General features: G+C 43.2%; 1 protein-coding gene across 4 annotated transcripts; it reads left to right on the plus strand.

Annotated features, from left to right (window-relative positions):
- Window positions 1-2,074: 2,074 nt before the first annotated feature.
- OPTN (optineurin) lies at window positions 2,075-18,813 on the plus strand. Of its 4 annotated transcripts, none has more exons than XM_038154953.1 (14): window positions 2,075-2,194; window positions 2,852-3,028; window positions 4,749-4,951; window positions 7,209-7,364; window positions 8,448-8,524; window positions 10,617-10,751; window positions 11,856-11,937; window positions 13,197-13,312; window positions 13,984-14,133; window positions 15,107-15,200; window positions 15,886-16,044; window positions 16,719-16,849; window positions 17,589-17,668; window positions 17,829-18,813. In XM_038154953.1, the coding sequence occupies exons 2-14, from the start codon at window positions 2,863-2,865 to the stop codon at window positions 17,948-17,950; spliced, it is 1,671 nt and encodes a 556-aa protein (XP_038010881.1). In that variant the 5' UTR covers window positions 2,075-2,194; window positions 2,852-2,862; the 3' UTR covers window positions 17,951-18,813. The 4 variants fall into 4 exon arrangements, with proteins under 4 accessions (XP_038010881.1, XP_038010884.1, XP_038010882.1 ...); XM_038154956.1 differs by having other exon boundaries at window positions 10,620-10,751; XM_038154954.1 differs by having other exon boundaries at window positions 2,138-2,194; window positions 2,816-3,028.
- The last annotated feature ends 829 nt before the right edge of the window (window positions 18,814-19,642 follow it).

The following is a 19,642-nucleotide window of genomic DNA, read 5'->3' on the forward strand; positions in this document are numbered from 1 at the left end:
GAGGGGAACCAGCCGGATGAAGCAAGGGAAAGAGCGGTTACAGGGGTTTATAAAGGGTAGAACAGGAAGGGGCGTGGTAGCAAGTCGACCAATGAGACATCAGAGGGGTGTGGCCAGAGTAAGATGGGCAAGGGGTACAAACCAATGGGTATCTGGAAGGGGAGGGACTCCAGCCCCTGAACCAATCACTCGACAACCTTTACGGAACCTTCTGGAAGGGAGGGAGAGGCTGCCGAGTGACGGACAGGGGGCTGGGGAGGGGTTAGGGGAATGACACAGCAAGAAACGGGGAATACCAAGTTGGGGAAACTGGGGGGGGGGGGGGGGGGGGGGGGCGTAACAGAGCTTCTGGTGGGAAAAGGGAGCTTGGGCAGAACCAAGGTGGCCAAGAAGGCCAATGGCATCCTGGCCAGTATCAGGAATAGTGTGGCCAGCAGGAGCAGGGAGGTCATTCTTCCCCTGTACTCGGCACTGGTGAGGCCACACCTTGAGTATTGTGCCCAGTTCTGGGCCCCTCAGTTTAGGAGGGATGTTGAGATGTTTGAGCGTGTCCAAAGGAGAGCAACGAGGCTGGTGAGGGGCTTGGAACACAAGACGTATGAAGAATGACACAGCAAAAAATGGGGAATACCAAGTTGGGGAAACTGGGGGGGGGGGGGGTAACAGAGCTTCTGGCAGGAAAAGGGAGCTTGGCCAGAACCAAGGTGGCCAAGAAGGCCAATGGCATCCTGGCCGGTAGCAGGAATAGTGTGGCCAGCAGGAGCAGGGAGGTCATTCTTCCCCTGTACTCAGCACTGGTGAGGCCACACCTTGAGTATTGTGCCCAGTTTTGGGCTCCTCAGTTTAGGAGGGACGTTGAGATGCTTGAGTGTTTCCAAAGGAGAGCAACGAGGCTGGTGAGGGGCTTGGAACACTAGCCGTATGAAGAACAACTGAGGGAGCTGGGGTTGTTTAGCCTGGAGAAAAGGTGACTCAGAGGTGACCTTATCACTCTCTTCAGCTTCCTGAAGGGCGGCTGTGGTGAGCTGGGGTCGGTCTCTTTCTCCGGGCAACAACAGACAGAACAAGAGGACACAGTCTCAAGCTGTGCCAAGGGAGATACAGGCTAGAATTAAGGAGGAAGTTTTTCACAGAAAGAGTGGTCAAATACTAGAATCATCTGCCCAGGGAGGTGGTGGAGTCACCATCCCTGGATGTGCTTAAAAAAAGACTGGATGTGGCACTTGGTGCCATGATCTAGTTGAGGTGTTAGAACATGGGTTGGACTCGATGACCTTTAAAGGTCTCTTCCAACCTAGAAATTCTGTGATTCTGTGAACTATAGGGAGAAAGCATACATAACTGGGAAATCACATACAGAACCGGGAATATACAAACAGAAATAAAACACACAGCAATGCCCCTTGTACTGGGCAGGGGTGAGGCCACACCTCGAGATCTCAGCTCTGGGTCCCTCAATTCAGCAGGGACAGAGGTGCTGGAGGGGGTTCAGAGAGGGGCAATGGAGCTGGGGAAGGGTTTGGAGCATGAGTCTTGAGAGGAGCAGCTGAGGGAGCTGGGTTTGTTTAAGCTGGAGAAAAGGAGGCTCACGGGTGACCTTATTGCTCTCCACAAATCCCGGACAGGAAGTTGTAGCCAGAGGGGGGGTCGGGCTCTGCCACCATGAAATCAGCGACAGGATGAGAGGCCATGGCCTCAAGCTGTTCCAGGGGAGGTTTAGGCTGGACATTGGGAGGATTTCTTCACATAAATGGTGATTCGACGTTGAAATGGGCCGACCAGAGAGTTGTTGGAGTCACTGTCCCTGAGGTGACCGTAAAGGAAAGTCTGGAAGTGGCAGTCAGTGCCATTGCCTGGTTGACAAGGCAGTGCTCAATCATAAACTGGAATCGAAGATCTCAGAGGTCTTTTCCAACCTCATCGGCCCGCAGGATTTTCCTCCCGGAGGAGCAGTGCTCCCCACGCCACCTTCCTGCTCCACGGGGGAATCCGCTCCCGCCGCGCTGGGCCGGCGGCCCTCAGGGCGGCAGCCGGGAAAGCCAGAAGGAAGCGAAGCTGCGTGCCCGGGAGGCGGGAGGCGCGGGGCTGGGAAGTCCCCGCGGAGGCGGAGGCGAGGGCGGGGACGGCAGGGTAGGGCGGGCAGTCCGTCCGTCAGCTGAGCGGGGCCGCTGCCGCCATGGGCGCGCCGTGAGGGGTGAGTGGGGACGAGGTCCCTGAGGCCAGCCCAGAGCGGGGGGTGGCGGTCGCCATGGCCGGGCTCGCCCGGTGACTCGGCGGATCCGGGGTGGGCCTGCGGGGAGGAAGGGCAAGGCGGCGAAACGCCGTCTTGCGGCTCCCGGGGGCCGGTCTGGCCCAGGGACGGAGCGGCCGTGCCTGGGCAGCGGCGGGTGCAGGCGCCGCAGCCTCCCCAGCACCGCGGTGGGCTATGCAGGAGAAAGGGAAGAGGGGACAGGAAAGCGAAAATGAAAGTTAAAAATCAGCGGAAACGGGCTCCAGGCGTGAACGGCGGCGCCGACAGGGCCGGGCGGGCGGCGGGGCCCGAGTGCTGTCAGGGATGGGAAGGGAAGGGAGCGGGCGAGGCGGGAGTCTCGTTTCATCCCCAGAGAAATGGGCTCCTGAGGAAGGGTTGGTTAGCCCGAAACACGTCTTGGGGATCGTGTGTTTTAGGTCCATGGGGGATTTACGTACACTCACGGACACTGTGGTGTAGAGGGGTTAGAGGGATTGAAGGTGCCTGTGTGCTGTGACAAGGCGTGTGGCTGGCATGTGTTAATAAAATGAGTGTATGATTATGCTTTCTTTATAATTGGGCAAGAAATTGAAAGTTTGCTCTTGGCAAACCTTGTAACAGCTGCTTCAGAGATGTCCAGCAAGTCGAAGGGCCGTCCTGCTGAAAATGGAGAGCATTCCAAGAGTAAAATGGAAAATGGAGTGGACAGCATGGCAGCCCCAGCCCTTAACACCTACACGCCAGAAGAGATGGTGCAACAGATGAAAGAACTAATCACTGAGAACAATGAGTTAAAAGGTGAATGCGCATGTGAGCTGGTCTTAAAATGCAAGAGCCCCGAGTCTCTTCTGTAGGGTTTGTTTTGTGCTATGAGTATGAATTCTGTGCTTGTTTGCCCTTGCTGGGTAGCATTTGCTATATAAACAACTCTGCGAGTGACAATGCCAGTTTGTTAATACACATCAACAGGATATTTGGTAGCACACATCAAATTGCATTGGCGTGGTAGATTTGGGGGAGAGCAGCCCAATGTAAGGGTGACATACTTGCTCTTGAGTTTTATATATAAGCACTGTGCATTTTAGAGGGTGACATGAAAAGTCTCTTCCTATGATGTGCTATTTGCTCATCAACTTCTAAAGGATTTTTTTGGTTTGTATTGTAGAACTGTTTGATCCATTACAAACATTTTGCTAAACTGCATTAGGAGGGGTGGGTAGTGTACCTTCCATACTTCAAAAAAGAGTGGTGGCTATGGCAGGGTACATCTGAGAGAAACCAGTAGCCTTCCCTGAAAATTCCTAATGATTTGAGTCCTTCGTGTGAGATACATTTACTTCTGGATCTGGAATTTAGGTGTCAGTTATTTTCTTCTTTAAATGATTAGAGCAAAACTTGGGGGATCTGAGAATTTTCTGTGTAAAAGACATAGGTATCTCACTGTTTATTTGACAGCAGAGCATGAAGTCACATGTCTCCTGTATTGTGATTTTACACTGGTGTTTAAATTCTTCCTGAATCATTTTTGGACGTGGTCCAACTTTTCTGTCTCACGGGAATCTAGCAGGAAAGTTGTTTGTAGAAGTACGTCTGGTATTTTTCTAAAAGGTCTTATATAAGGTAATGTTTTGGGACATATTTACAGCTGCTGTAATCCATAACTTGCAGAATCATTCTCCAGACTATATTTTTTCCATAACCTGAAGGATTCCTGGGCAGTTTATCATATGACATCAGGATGTAATGGAAGTTACTGGGAAGTACAAGTATAAAGGATTTTTAAGTAACCAGCTTTGAGTTGTTTGCTTTGAAAAAAGAATAAAATAATAATATAATAATTTCATTGACTAAAATAATAACATATATTAATAATAATAATATAATAATAATGATATAATTTCATTGACTCTGCCTAAAAATCTTGTAATTATTTTGCAATAGTAAGACTGATACTGTTACGTACTGACTTTGTCACTTACAGAGAACTGACTCGGCTGTAAGTTGTTTGTTATATTTTTTCAATGCTTGCAATTGAATCTTAACCAAATGTTGGGGGAGAGCGTTGTTGGGCATATTTGAGACATTTGATTTGATAGCATCTGTTTCCAAGCAGTAATTCACCAGTCTAGGATGTTTTCCCTGCCAAGTCTCAGTAGTTTCAGAAGCTCAGTTCAGCAGTTTCATTTGGGCTGATCATGTAAATACCACACACAGCAAGATACCAAGTATCTCTTGTGAACAATCCTTCAGGCTTCTTGGTTTAGGAAAAAGTCAAGAAGTCAGTGAGTGTGGGCATGTGATCCCAGCAGTGGATTTAAAGCTGTTTATTATAGTGCTAATGGACTACGATAAGTTTAGTTTTGGTATTTAAGGTACGCCAGACAGGGGCTCATATTTCATACCCAATTATTGCCAGCCCACTTGATGCTGAAGAATGCTGAGCTCAGTGTAGTGGAAATCTGCTGTTTCATGGACAGAGTATTGATGTGATTCAATGTCTTCCCTGGCTACCCTTTAGAGGCCATGAAGTTGCACAACCAAGCTATGAAGGACCGATATGAGGAACTTTCCACCTGGAGAGAGAAGCAGAAAGAAGAACGAGAATTTTATGAGTTAAAGTTTAAGGAGGCAAAGCAGTGCTTGCAGGCCAAGTGCATTGAAAATGAACAGCTACAGCAGCAACTTCAGAGCTTAAAGGAAAGAGAAGAAGGAGCTGAAATGGTAAATAAGGGATTGGTTAGATTGACATGCTTTTGAATTGAAAGTCTAGAGCATTCAGTCCCTTCTATGATTCTAGGATTCATCACACTGGGATGGTTTGGAGATTTGTTAATATCTCCATTTTTATCCTTAGCTCTTAGAAAGAGCTCTTAGCTCTTAGAAAGGCCTTCACCTGACTTAGTGTTTAAAAAGTAAGACTTTTCAGAGTGTAGTAACAGAAAATTATGGCACACCTGAGATAATTTACTTTTTTTGTTAGCATTTAGTAAACAATAATAATTAATCTTTATTACATAATAAATAAGAATTAGCATTTCTTGCTAATTTTCATTTATTCTTTTATCTCTTTACTTTGTCCTTCCCTTTACTTGTTAGATTATCTGTCTCTCATGATCATTTAATTGCTTTTTGTATTGTGTTTCCAGGAGCATGTTTCCAGGGAGAAGTTGACATGTAAACAAGCAAAAAAAAAAATTATGTACCATCTATTTTTATTATATCACTCTTATTTTCTGAAAGCTCTTTTACTGAGGTCAGATTAGATCTGTTAGAATTAGATCTCCATTAGAATGGAGCTTCTGCTGCTCCATTCGAGTCTGACTGAGCTTTCTCTCTGTGTCCTTCCTTTGGCTCTGTTACACATCATTTCTAATGTTGCAGGTGGTTGCACAGTAGCCAGGCAACATTTTGCAGGTGGTACTGAAGGCATCTGTGGGCAAAGCTGACCAAAACAAAACCTGCTTTGTGTCCCAAAGGGTCATGTGAAAAGTTAATTAAGAAGTTCATGCAGAGCCAAACTGATGCGTTCTGGTGTCTGGTACCTCCAAGACCCGTGTGGATTCTCTGTTGTCTGATGAAAAATGGGTGTATGAACCTTTTTCTCAACAGAGTCACTAGCAGACTCTCCCTTCCTCCTGACTGTTTGATGGAACTCTGTAAGAAATGTTTCAGATGGAGCTCTGTAAGAAATGTTTCAGCATGTAAATCGAAATAGGCCAATAAGGGCAGAAGATGCATGGGGGGGAAAAAGTCATGTTTAAATAGTGTGATTGTGTAATTGCTTACACAGTCTTTACAGACTGAAAGCTGTGTTTCAGGATTATCAAGAAAATTCAGGATTTCATAAATTGTTCAGAATTTCATAAATCTGGAATATTTTTAAGGGGCAGCAGAGGATTTATAATCTTTTTATCTGTTGTAGAGCTTCTTGTACTTTGAATGCCTGAAGTATGCTGTTGCCAGAGTTTTCCAGCCTGCTTGAGAAATCTAAAATCTCTCTCATTCCCTGGAACTGACTCTAAATGCATCTTCTTACAGTATAAGCACAAAATCAGAGGCAGCAGCAGGTCAGAGGGGCAGAGTGATATTGTGGGATGGGAGACACTGTCAACACAGAGATAATTTGGAGATTTGGCATAATCATATCTTAGAATGTAATTCAGACTTCAGGAATTGTTCAGAATTTGCATTGATGGTATGTGGTGTACTAAAGGCATTATCAGGAAGTGGAAGCTCAGATTACAAAATGAGGAAGGAACAAACTCACAGGGATAAGTTTCATAGAGGGGAGCAGCATTTAAAGGACAGGAAAAAATGAGTCTTGCTGATTATGTAGGGGGTTAAGAGAGGGTTTTGAGTAACCCTCAAAAGAGAAAGGGAAAAGGCAGAAGGCAAAGGAGATGATCGTGACTGGAAATAAGGAAGTTTGGGGAGAATCTCTGAGGAACAGATACTTTGTGGAAGGAATCTAGGACTTTGTATGAAGGTCAAAGAATTGGGAAGATTTATGCATGGAAATGGGGTACAAAGAAGCTAGGAGGTGGGAAAAGGCTAAGAATGGGGTCTGTGGGAAAGTTGTCTGCCCACTGGTCTTTTCTCCCTTGAATCTTAGATTTGGGAAAAGAGGAATAGGGATATGGGTAAAAAAATGAAATAATTCTGGAGGTTGGCTGATACTCTGTGTGGTAGCAAAAGGCATAGATTCAGGCAAAAATTTACATCCTAATTATGTGTACATTCAGAGAACCAATCCCATATTTTCCAGCAGTGGGATGCCCAGTGTTTGATTTACTTGCTTTCACAGTTTAGACTTCTTGCTGTTCAGTGAACCAGAAGATACTTTAGGGGTCTGTACTGTGGGGCTTTCAGGCAAGCCTGAACAGAAAAGAAGGGATGTAGGACACTGTTACGTTCCAGCTGTGTGCTCCTTGCCTGCTGTTCCCTTTTGGTTGGCTAATGCAGGGTGTGCTTATCCCAGGAGGGCTGCATGGCTCCCGAGAAGGAAGTGAGGCAGCTGAAGTCCCAGGTGCAGCGGCTCCAGGCTGAGAAGGCAGATCTGCTCGCCATCATTTCAGAGCTGCAGGTCAAGCTGAACATCTCAGCAGAGGATTCCTTTGTGGAGATTGGGATAAATGTAAGTAAAGGGAACAACAGGAGCACAGTAACCTGCAACCAGGTGCCAGGCTAAATAATTCTGTCATTCTTTGGTCTCCTACATTATCTGCCATAGAGCACTTGTGTCTTACAAGATAGTGTAAAGGTAGTGGTAGAGGACTTAGGATTAGTTTTTGTCTTTCCACTTTAAAGCTCTAAGCAAATTAATTTCATGGATAGCCTCTGTTGCACTAGTTAAAAATGTTAAGTCATGTCTTAGTTGAAATTTCTGAGAACATCAATACTATCTTTTGTTAAGGTGCAACACCTATGCATAAATGATAAATGGGGCATTTTCTTTGGAAAATGGGGCTTGCTTCCCGCTGACAGATAAATAGAGATGCAGGCAAACAAAACTTAAGTGCAAAACTCTAGAGAGTATTCTCTAGAGGCAAAAAAATGTAATTTTTTATTGTTCTTGTATCTGGAAGATGTTCACAAACTGAAATGTGAAAATGCAGGCCTCTGCTACTCCTCTATTCCCCATATCCTCCCTCTGGAAAGTAGATGTGCCACAAGAAATTTTAAAAATGTAAATAAAATTTGTTGGGAGTTGTCCGAGAAAACGTAGGGGTGCATTCTCCTTTTTGTTTGCTAGAAGGATTCTCCTTTGGGCTACAAAGTGGGGTTTGTAGGAGTGGGGAGTTTGTCAAGGAATGGGGTTTGTAGTGGGAAAGAAGAATGGTTCTTTTAGGAGGCTGGAGAGTGATCTCTAGGCTTATATTGAAAGTCACCTGCAGTGTCATTGACTTGCTGTGTGGCGCCCAGTCATCTTCAAGGGGAGGAGTGGCTGTGGAAGTTGCTGATGAATGAAGAAGGGCACATCTCATTGTTGTTCCTATTCTCTAATTAAGCTGGAAGACATACAGGGAAAGGCATGTGAAGTATTTAAATTAAGAATTCCCAAACATGAAGAATATCTGTGGAAGTTTTTTTTATTTATCTGTATTGCCATGATAGCAATTCTTCTTGTTTTTCTTCATTCCTTAACTCAAATAAGTAAAGTCCTGCTATCCTGCTTAGATAAAATACCAAGCTAATAGTGGTTTTTCTTCTCTCCTAGGAAGAGGAAATAAATAGAACTGCCAAGGAACATCAAGAGAATAGTGGTGAAATGCCCAGTGATGTTGCTGTCTATGTGTACGTAGGTTCTTGTGTGATATGTGTGATTCAGACTTCTGCCTTGGGTTTTGTTTTCAATGTAAGGGAATTTCTTTCTATGAGGAATGCACTAGAAAATCCTCTTTTTTCTTTGGCTTTGCACCCCTCCATTGCAATAGCTCTATCTCCTAGCATGCAGTAGGACCCTCAGCTTTCTGACATTTTTCCTTCCAATTTTTACTAGCAGACAAGAGGGAGTGCATATTCTGGCAAGTTGGCCAGGCATTTATGGACAGTCTGACTTGCCAACTCTTCAGGCTTTTAAGGGAGGCCAAAGAGAAAAGACAAAGATAGAGGCTGCAGGGTCTTCTTCCCTCCTAATCATTGGAGACCATCTAATAGAGGATCTGTCCTCTACCCAATTGTACTGATGTTGGCAAGAGTCAGAGGTCTTATAGTCTTTCAGATCTGACCCTGCTGGAGTGTGGTTGGTATGAAGTGTATCCATGATGGGGTAGACACACAGTGCAATACAGTCTTTTCAGGTTATTGGGTTTAAGATAGCAGCATTCTGTTCAGGTTACTTCTCAAAATTTGATCTTTCCATCAGCTCCAGGACACAAGGGACTTTCTTGCCCCTGGCTGAACTTCACTCCTCGTGCACATAGACATCTGATACTGTTCAGCTTTCCATTTTGGATACTGCCCAGTTTAGCAGCTAGATGGTTTTGGCTGAACTCTTATTTACTTTATGCCTTTGCTTTTGAAAGGGAAGGATACAGAAAATGCTAAGGAAGCATAGCTTCCTTGCTATGAAAATGCTAAGGAAGCATAGCTTCCTTTCACTTCATAGCAAGCCAGAAAGCTGTGCTCCACATTGTCACTCCTATGTCACTGCAAGGGAGAACAGTGCTTCAGTGTGATATCATAGAAACTTGTCCCTCAGCATGCAGATAAGAACTTGAAGGAAGAAAGAGAAAAAGGGGGTTACAGTTGTGGACAAAACTGAAAGAGTTGCTGACCACAGAGCGAGCTGCAAGTATTAAGCTTGGCTGTGGCTTGTGAGAAGACATTCCCCGTGGAACTTGCTTACCTTTGGAGGAGAATCTGGGCCATGTCTACAAGAACAGGGGACATACGTACCTCTTAAAATATTTCCAGTGTCACCACGTGTCTTTGTCCAGCGCTGAAACTTTAGACGGGTGCTGTTAACAGGTCCAATGAAATGTGATCCACTCAGGATGGATTTATTTCTGTAAGGGTAGAACTGCACTAAAAATCCCCTGATAAAAGTTATTTACTTAAAATATCCTGACTGAACACTGTCTTCTGGGTATTGAATTTTGTTCACCAGAGGTTTCTAGCTCTCAGAAGCACACAGAAGACTCTGCTTTGCTTTCTTTTCTGAAATACAAAAGCAGAAATTTTAACACGTGGTGTTTTACAGCTGGGACTCTGAAATATACAGTCTAAGTTGCCTGTCATCCATACAGTTTGGGGATTTTGATTTTTCTGCCTAGATGGCCATAAAAATTGATATAATGGAACACAGTATTTCATCACTTATCCTATATTTTGGAGCTTTGTATTTGTTCTGGTTCATTTACAGTGGCAAAATATGATGTTGAAAAGAGCTATAGAATGTGAGGAGAGTAGAGTGTTAAATAGATTTTTTTCTGAACAAGAAGGTGATTTCTGATGACCATTTTTAGTGGGGTATGCTTTCTTTTCCATTAAGGAATGAGGCAGAGATAAGAAATGTTCCGCACTTCATTGCGAGAAAAAGTCGTTTGTAGGAATGGACAGCGGCAATTTGCAGAAAGGGCTGCAAAATAGGTCAGAATAAGTGCACTGGGTTTTGCATTGTCATGACTGCTTTAGCTTCCCTTGCTTAAGTGCTGAATTGTTCCCTCAGCTGAAAGGGGACTGCCTGTGCCCTTCATTTGCACTCACAGGGGCTGTGGCTACTGGTCTTGGCTCTCGGCAATTGGGAATGAACCCTTTGCTCAGAGCACTGGTTTCCAGCACTGTGTCAATTGGTGGCCTCTCAGACTGGATTCCAGCATTAGGGTTAAGAGAGTGTGCTGTTAAAGGGGTAGCTGTTGTTATTTACATCTGGTTTGGTTTGAAGCAGGAGCAAATCTACAGATGAATCGAAGAATTTGGAGTCTGAGGAGCTAACTGTGAGCCAGCTGCTCTGCTGCCTTAGGAATGAAACTCAGAAGAGGGAAAAACTTGAGAAGGAGCTGCAGGATCACAGAGAGAGGTATGAAGTAGGTGCACTGTAACATTTGGAGCTGTTTTCTTTCAGGACTGCTGCAGTTAGCAAGTCTCTGAATGATCAGCAACATGCTGAAATATCAGTGTGATTTGGGGAACTTCCTGAGCACTCATTTGTAATAACATTTTGTGGTTGTCTGTATACAGATAAACCACAAATTTTCTTTCAAGGGATTTTATTTTGATTTCCTGAAGTGCCACAGATCAAGGCAAATGACCCCTTTCCTCTTGGGTTTGAACTATCCCTGGGTTACTCAGAAAGATAGGATGACTAGTTGAGGCTGTTCTCTCCATTCACTCCTGCATAGTCATTTGGCTTTGTATGAATCATCTCTGTGTGCAGCCTTAACCAAATCACTATGTCTAAAACAGGATTATAGTCCTCTTCATGATACTGGCAGGCTACATTTAGCAGTGTGTGAGCTTGAAAAAACTCCTTAGAAATGTCTAAAATAAGTTTAATTCCAAACTTTCCTAAGAAAGTTTTCACAGTGAGACCTGCGTGAGGGTCTGTCTCAGCTCAGTTCTGTGGGTGTAAATCAGCACGACTGTTCAGGAGTGGCTAATTCCCCAAGCAGTTCCAGATCCCCACTTCAGAGTAAGACATTATCTACTCTGAAAGGTTGGTGTCACAGTAATTGCTTCTAAGTGGTCTTCCTAGAAGAGGTAATGAGCCATAACCAAACCATTCTTAGAAACCTCAGTCCCTGAAAATACCACAGGAAAACAGAAACAATATTAATAACTCGATTCAGTGAACAGAATGATCTGTTTCCAAAGAGTTTGCAGTTTTGGATTGTATCAAAGATCAATCCCTTTGGACTAAATGTCATGACCTTCATCACACCTGCAGACTTACATATCCATTTTAATTAAATGTACACAGTGTCCTGTGTTCTTCAAGAACCCCCATGATTGTGCAGGCCTTCCTGTATGTCCGTGCTTTCCATTCTGCCTTGTGGTTTGGTGGTTTTTTTTGGGGCTGTGATGTTACAAAGAAAGTCATTACTTGCATGAAATCCTTGTATAGTCACAATCTCACCTGAAGCCTAAGCCAAATCCATCATTATTGGCCCCTTCTCTTTTCCAGACTGTCAAAGCTGGAGAAGGAGATCAGAAACTGCCTGGAGAGCGGGACACAAACTGAACAGGAAGAAGAGAGTTTAGAAGCTGTAAGTTCCTGTCCTCAATAAAGATATAACAACATACAGCTGACTTGTTGAGGTCACCAACCTCAGGGTCTAGATTACCGCTTGCACTCAGGGAGCAAAGAGCAATTGTCCTGCACAGGTAATGGAAGTGAACTTTGATGTATCTTAGAGGTGGTTCCAAATTACACCAGCCACTGCAAAGGGGTGGGATTGGAGGCCAAGTATTCAGGAGGCTTGGCATAACTGCAGTTATACCACATTGCCCTGGCCATGCCCAGTAAACAGAGAGAAATGCAATAATTTCTGCCTCCAGAAATCATCTAGAGTGTGTGAATTTCCTTGCTGCTGCCTAGGTCAGCTTTTGGATCAGAATCCAGTGACAGCATACTATAAAACACACTTTAAATATGGAGCTCATGTGGCACCTGCTTTAGGTTTGTTCATGTTTCTAGTGGGATTACAATGGTGGGGCATAACTATTTTGGATTGAGAGACAGTTCTAGGCAGAAATTTAGTCCTGATGTTCTCAATTAAGATTTGAAAGTGTGCTGGGGTTGGGATTCAGATCCAGTCAGATGCTTCAACTTCTGTGCCTGCAGCTGTAAGCTTCTGTGTGAGGTGAGAGTGCAACCCCATAGCCTTGGAGGTCCATGCTGGTTCAGTGCAACTGCATAATGCAGGCAACTAAGAGGTTTTTTTATGTGAGGTGTGTGAGTTTCTGAAGGGCTGCATGGGACTTGGAAATATGCTATGGGACCTGCTGGAGACCTGTGCCCTTCTGAAGGTCAGGAGAAGTATTTTAGGGCAGGGCTGGGTTGGTTAAACAAGACCAGGCTGCAGTCAGGCCAAGAGATGCCCTTCCTAGGGAAAGCAGATGATGTCTCAGTTAATTAATGTTTTCCAGTGCTCTTATCTCCACTTTGCCTGAGTTGCAGCCTGGGCCCAGTACTCATTGAAGTGGATACTGGGGTCAGCCCTTGTGCTTGTGCTGGCAGCTGTTTCCATGACACTGTTGTGTTTCTTCAGAGGCTCTGTCAGCAGAGCTCATGTTACCTGTCTCTGTGGTAAAATGTAAATCTTTAGTGGAACAATGGGGGGGTGCAGTGTGGAATAATTGTGAAGCCTTGTAGATGAGGCCTTTTTCTGAGTGTAGACTGTAACTGTGCAAACTAACTTAGGCAGTTTTCTCTAGAGTGAGACTTCTTACTTATCTTTCTTAGCCTGTAACTTTACTATCTTGAATTGTCCATATGTAATTTCCTTTTTTTTTTCTCTAAAAGGTTGGCAGTGAAGTAGAAGCCCTGAATCTGCAAGTTTGTGCTCTGTTTAAAGAGCTTCAGGAAGCCCATGAGAAGTTAAAAGAAGCAGAATTGATTCAGAAGAAACTTCAAGAAAAGTAAGGCTCAGAAGAGCAAAAGTTCTGTAATGACACCCAGTACATACTTGTATGACAACTCCCATCTTGGGAAACTCACTGGCTCTACAAATATCAACTTAAATAACTGTTTCTTAGAAGTGCTGTTAAAGAGTGATCCTTCTTTGTAAGTGCTGAGGTGCAGAAATACAGCAATTGTCAGAAAATCTGAGCTGCCAACCTAGTTCTGCAAATAGAACCTCAGTGCCTTGAATTACAAGATTTGGGTTGCAACCCTTCATGATGTAAAGAAAAATCTTTTCTGTTTTCTCTTTCACATAATCAATCCCTATTCTGGCTTTAGGGGAAAAAGCCAAGGGACTTGCTTATAACCTTTTCACATGAGCTGTCTGGGCTTTTGAAGAAAATTGTATAGGTTATAAAAGAGGTTGCAAGACCCTCACTTTTTTTGCCTAATTTCCTGTCAAATACCAGTTCTTTGAGATTTGTAATAGTAAGAAAATAAATGTTGGTTTCTATAACTTTGTTTTCTGATGGTTGTTTATAGACTAATTTTTGTCTTTCCATGTTTTTCGTCAAAATAGGCCTTTAAAGTGAACCATACATATACTCTTTTTGCTATATGCCTCGTGGGAAAAATCCATCAGGAGAGGGTGAACAAAAGAGATTAACCTTTCTTTCTTTTCCATCAGGTGCCAGGTACTGGAAAGAAAAAGCTTGGCTGCTGCATCGGAATTGGAGGAGAAGGAGCAGCTAATATACACCATCAAGAAGCTGGAACTTCAGGTGGAGAGCATGCAGGCAGAGGTCAAGCTGGAACAAGCCAAGACACATGAAGAAAAGTGAGTATGAATTGATTCACTTGGTTTTATATTCCAGGAAGATATTGTCAGTGAAGAAGCAAAGTCCAAAGCAACCCAGCCCAAGGGGAATTGAATTTGAAATACTACTTTTGTGTCCTGTACCCTTTGAAACTATGCTATGTTTGTAGATTATGAAGTCTGTATTCTTTCTTCTACTGAACCTCTCACTTAGAAATACTTGAGCTGTCAAATCTGACTTGTATCTTCCTTTAATCATAAAGTCCAAGGTGGAATAGAGCCGGGTGTAACATACAAGTGGAGGAAGCAGAGAAGTGACAACAGCTGTGCCACTGACTAGCAGGGGTACATGCGGACACATCCTGGAGGGCAGGGACAAGTCAGGTGGTGACAGTGCTGGGAAAGTGACATTAATGAAGAGGTCTGCAATCCCTACAATATGTTTGCACTAGGGAGTCAAGTGTGTGGTCAGGCTGAGGTAAAGAGAGGCTGTTTGCTTTGGCTCCCTGCTCCCTTTCATGTGCAGGCCATGTAAGGAGTGTGAAAATGTCAGTCCAAACTGTTCAGAGAGGCTGAGCTTCCTGAAGGACACATCTTCAGCTGCTGCAGAAGCTGCTCATTGTCTTCAGAGTCTGTGTCTGGTTATTCTGATAAATTCTCCTTCACTTGAAGTCTGAGTCAAGATTTGGATGCCTTCCTTAGAGGGGTGTTACATTAACCAGAATTTGTGAGCTTCAGATAAAAAAACTGAGTGATGGATTCTTCAATATGAAATGCAGATGATCAGTAAGGACATTGGTTTGCACTCAATCCATGGATACAGCAGCACACAACTCTCTGGAAGAGAGATGTTGAGACGTGGGACATGACTTTTTCTCACCAGAAATGCACACTGCTGTGCAAGGAGCTGGTAGTGGCTTTTTTTAAGTTCTAAACATTATTTAGATTTCAAATAATTGTTTCAAATTTTTCTCTCTTTTCTTGTCATAAACAGGGCAAGATACAATAACCTCCAGGATTCATATAGCAAACTCCTTCCAGAACTCACTGAAGCAAAGAAAAAAATTGATGAAATGAAACTCAAAGAGGTAAACTCATCACAAGAAGAAATCATAATTAATTAGGGGTGAGGGGGAAGGGATGGGAGAACATCTTTAGAATCAGATTTGGTCAGGAAACAACTGTCATCCCTTCTATGTAATTACATGCAACATAGCATGTAACTGCAACATTGAAACTGCTCTGATAAACTCAGATCCTGTGTTGTCAGTTACAGAAAACTATCCACACATCAGTACTTCCATGGTGTTTTCTGGGTAAGGTCTAATTTGCAGTGCAGCACTGCAGAGAGTCCAGTCCTCAGACAGAAGTGATAGATACATCAGTGTTTCTGCAGCATCATTTATAAAAATTTGGGAAGGTAAATTTCTAAACATTTTTGTATTCTTAAATAGAATGCCTGCCACAGTGAGGTCTTGTTGGGAACTGAACCACCATGGAAGTGCCACATTGTTCTGTGTAATTTCAGAAACTGGGAAAACGTCTCTTATGGTGTCCACTAGGGGGTTGTCTTTTAATTTGATACAATGTAGTTTGAAAGCTCAAAATTAATCTTTAAGGTAAAATATCAGTCACCACTGCTGTTTTAGTCCAAGTTCCTTTAGGAACCAAAATGGGAACCTTTTCCAAGGACAGGAGGAGTAAGAAGCAAACTTTCACTTCGAGGAGGGTCATATTTGGAGTTCATCTTGTAATCACAATTCTACTTTGCAGCTGGACAGAGTAGATAAAGCTGTGGTGGAACAACTGACAGCAAAGGTGGAGCTGGCAGAACAAGCCCTTGCTGCAAAGCAGCTCCAGATAGATGAAATGAAGCAGATAATTGCTAAGCAAGAGGAGGACCTTGAAACTATGTCTGTGCTCCGTGCTCAGGTATCAGCTCTTCTACACCAACTGGCTACTTCCCCCACCCAATATTCAGAAAGCAGGAGGTATTTAATGGCTCACTCTGCAATGCTGAATAGGTTTTCTAACTTCAAAGCATAACACCCCTTACTTGGCTTGTCTTGCAGATACCTGCAGAGCCTTTGCCCACTGTATTCTAGGACTCTGTAGGAGGAACTGTGTGTGCTGGAGTCTGGCACAACAAACAGAAGTTGGGAGTAGATGTGTATTTAGAACCACTGGCTTGAGAATCGCTGCATATGTTTTAGGAATGATTTTACTCAAACCAGCATGTGTTAAGTGACTGAAAAGGGTTTGCCTCACATTTAAGGCACAGAACTGGCATCTTGGCCTGGTTCCACTATCTGAGCCACGGATTTGTCAGTGTAATCAGTCGAGTCACCTCCTCACTGCTTGTCTGTGCCTTGTTTCTGCCACAGGTACAGCAGAGGCAATACCTGTGTCCCAGTAAGACAGAGTATCTTTTACAGACTCCAGAAAGTGTTATGTCTCCTTCACCTTGGGAGAAGTGCGGGTCTTGGCTTTGCAGTGTTTTGAGTAGATGCAGATTATGATACAGATTTGTGATTTTGACATGTAATATACAAATACAGTTCAGTCAAAGTTACACATTTTAAGCCTGATTTCATTTCTCTGATCAGATGGAGGTTTATTGTTCTGATTTCCATGCTGAGAGGGCAGCAAGAGAGAAGATCCATGAGGAGAAGGAGCAGTTGGCTCTCCAGCTGGCATACCTACTAAAAGAGCAGCAAAACTTCGAAGATCTTGGCCGGTGAGAACAGACTTTGGCTGAACTGTCTTTGCACTGTCCTGTTACTCTGTGTACTGGTGTTGACCAACATTGTCTTTGTGAGCATCTCAGTAGAAAGGCAAATAACTTTGCAGACATTTCTTGCTTAATTTGAACTTAAAAGGAGAAAAAAAATGAATTGGCTGACTTCTCAATTTTCTGGTAGAATCTCTGTAAAGTGTGTTAGTTCTTAGTTGGGTGCCTTAGTAAGTTTTCATTTTGGATGATGCATGCTTGGAAAATTCTCTCTGTTGATCCATGTGAGTTTGTTTGGGTTTTGGCCTCAGTTTTAGCTGTGAATTGGCAGCTAATCTTCCTGCATGTGTGCCAGGGATATCTGCTGCTTCTCCAGGAGGCAGTGGTGAGTACACAGTTCTGAGTACTGTGGTAGTTGAATCAAGTTGCATTTCACATTAACTGCACACCGAGTGCTTTTTATGGTATAACTTGCTTTTCTACTTAAAGCAAATTTGCAGTTTTCCCTGAACAGCTGAGAGCCCTTGGAGTTTTCCAGAGAAGGGTGCCCTAGATCCCTAGGTGTGTGGCTGCCCAAATCCTTCTGCTGTCAGCTGCATGACCCTGATTTCAGCAGACCTCTGGCATGATCTCACAAAGCAGTGGCATTTCTAGGTCCTGTTTCTGAGCAGCAGTTGTGAACTGAATGCATGACCAGTTGACAGGAGTCTGTTTTCAGAGCCCTTGACTTGTTTATTACCCACAGGACCTCTCTGGCAGAGATGCAGAGTCGCCACGGAGCCAGGATGCCGGATCAGGAGCACTCACCTCACCTTGTCCAGAGAGGTACTGTGGACACCTTCTCCAGCCCTTGGGGTTAGGTTCAGGTTAAACCAGCTTTGCTTGGCTGCAGACAGCTTCCCTGTGGTTACTCTGGCAGCTGGGTAGCTGCAGAGAGCAAAATCGGGTAATATAATAGTTCATCATTTATCTTCTCTGCTTGCAGGAACTAATAGTCAAGATTGGCCAGAGCAGCGGAATATTTCCATTTATTCATGTCCTAAATGTGAAGAAATTCTACCTGATTTGGACACACTGCAGATTCACGTTATGGACTGCATTAATTGAGTGCCCTCCAATTCTTTGTCTTCTGGAATTTCACCTGCCAAACACTTGGGGTTTTTTTCCTTCTTGCTCAAATAATGCTCAGCTCTCATGTCCTATGAAGGAGGTTTTCAGGGGTTTGCTTTGCTAATACAATGGGAAGAGGGTAAAACTCTTCCCGTGTCTTGTAGTCTCTAATCTTGTTGTAATCTGCTTTAGGGAAGGAGTTTTCCTAGATTAACAACATGGATGTGCTACAGAACTTGCAATGTGTCTGCTGCTAGGAAACCTTTCAGGAACATTCCCCTGAAGTGCTCTGCTCTATGGCTACTCTGCAGAACGGGGCTGAATCACTGAAGTCAGAAGAGAGATGAGATATTTGCTGATTAAATATATATTTATATATAAAATATATATGTGAGCCTGTAAATACTTCATCTCTTATGTACTATATACCAGGAAAGTAATACATGAAAAAAACTGTTTGAGAAGCTTTCAGCAAAATTGAATAGTGCTGTACTCATCGAGAATTTGAAGTGAACCCTGATCTTTCTCCAGATGGCCATTTCATTGCTGCCCTTGTGACCATACTAATCTGATGTTAAATTTTTGATGGCTTATGTAACTTCTTGCTTTAGCCAGATGTGGGTAAGGTTTAAAACAGATCAGCTAGGTCAGATATATGTAGCTCCTGCTGTACTCAAGTCACTTGGTTTTATAGAACTGTTAATTTTTATGATGTTGTCTTAATTTTTCTTTATTATAATACAAGCATTTGAATTTGTACAGTATTGTGGTAGAAAGCACTGAGATGGATGTAACCTAATTTAAAAAGAGTATAGTGGATTTTCACGTATCAAAATAAATCTATTACAATTATAAATTTATCTGTGCCTGTGAGTACATGGGAGACTGGAACAGGATTTCAGATTCCTATGTCTGAAAAGCTTGTGTAGAAACAACTGTAGTGGATTAGTTCTATTCTTGTCGTCCCAGGTGTTTTTATCTCAACAAAAAGGAAAAAATCCCTTTTTTGTTGTTGTAATTCGAGTAACTTTTTTACTTTGCTTGTTGTCACTGTTGTTTTAATTATCACTTTTAGACTCTGGATTCTTATTTTCTATTATAGCTCATCTATAGCTTCATCCATAATTTAAGGTAACACAAGAGCTGACTCTTGTGAAGAGGTATTTATCAGCCTCATTGCAACCTTTTTCATCAATTACAAGTATTCCCAGCAGATGCAATCTCTTACTGGCTTTTAATTGGTTCCTTTTGACAGTAGGATTTATAGGCTTTTTTAATCCTGAATCCAGTTTTATTGTGGGAGCTGTGACGGTTACAGATTCTGCAATGATTAAAATCTGATGGAAATGCTACTAGGCCAGAAGCAAACTAGCAGAATAATAGAGCTGATTTAATCTGAGAAGTATTAACCTTAATGAAAACACAGAAAATCAATGTGAAAGGCCGAAGAAGGAATAACTTACTCATTCGTCAAATCAAAATGAATCATCTGAGGAGGTTTCAGAGAGGGGATGTTAGCACAGGAGTGCTAACAGGAAAATATGGCCATTAGGTGAAATAGGTCTTCATAGAAAGATAAAAGAGCAGGTCTAATAGTACAAACCAGGAGGGACAAGGAACTGCAAAGAATAAAGCCACAATACACTGAAACCTGTTCATGTTACAGGGAAGATTATTTTTTGCTGTCAT

This window comes from Motacilla alba, chromosome 1A (genome assembly GCF_015832195.1).
Source record: "Motacilla alba alba isolate MOTALB_02 chromosome 1A, Motacilla_alba_V1.0_pri, whole genome shotgun sequence".
In the NCBI taxonomy this organism is placed as follows: Eukaryota; Metazoa; Chordata; class Aves; order Passeriformes; family Motacillidae; genus Motacilla; species Motacilla alba.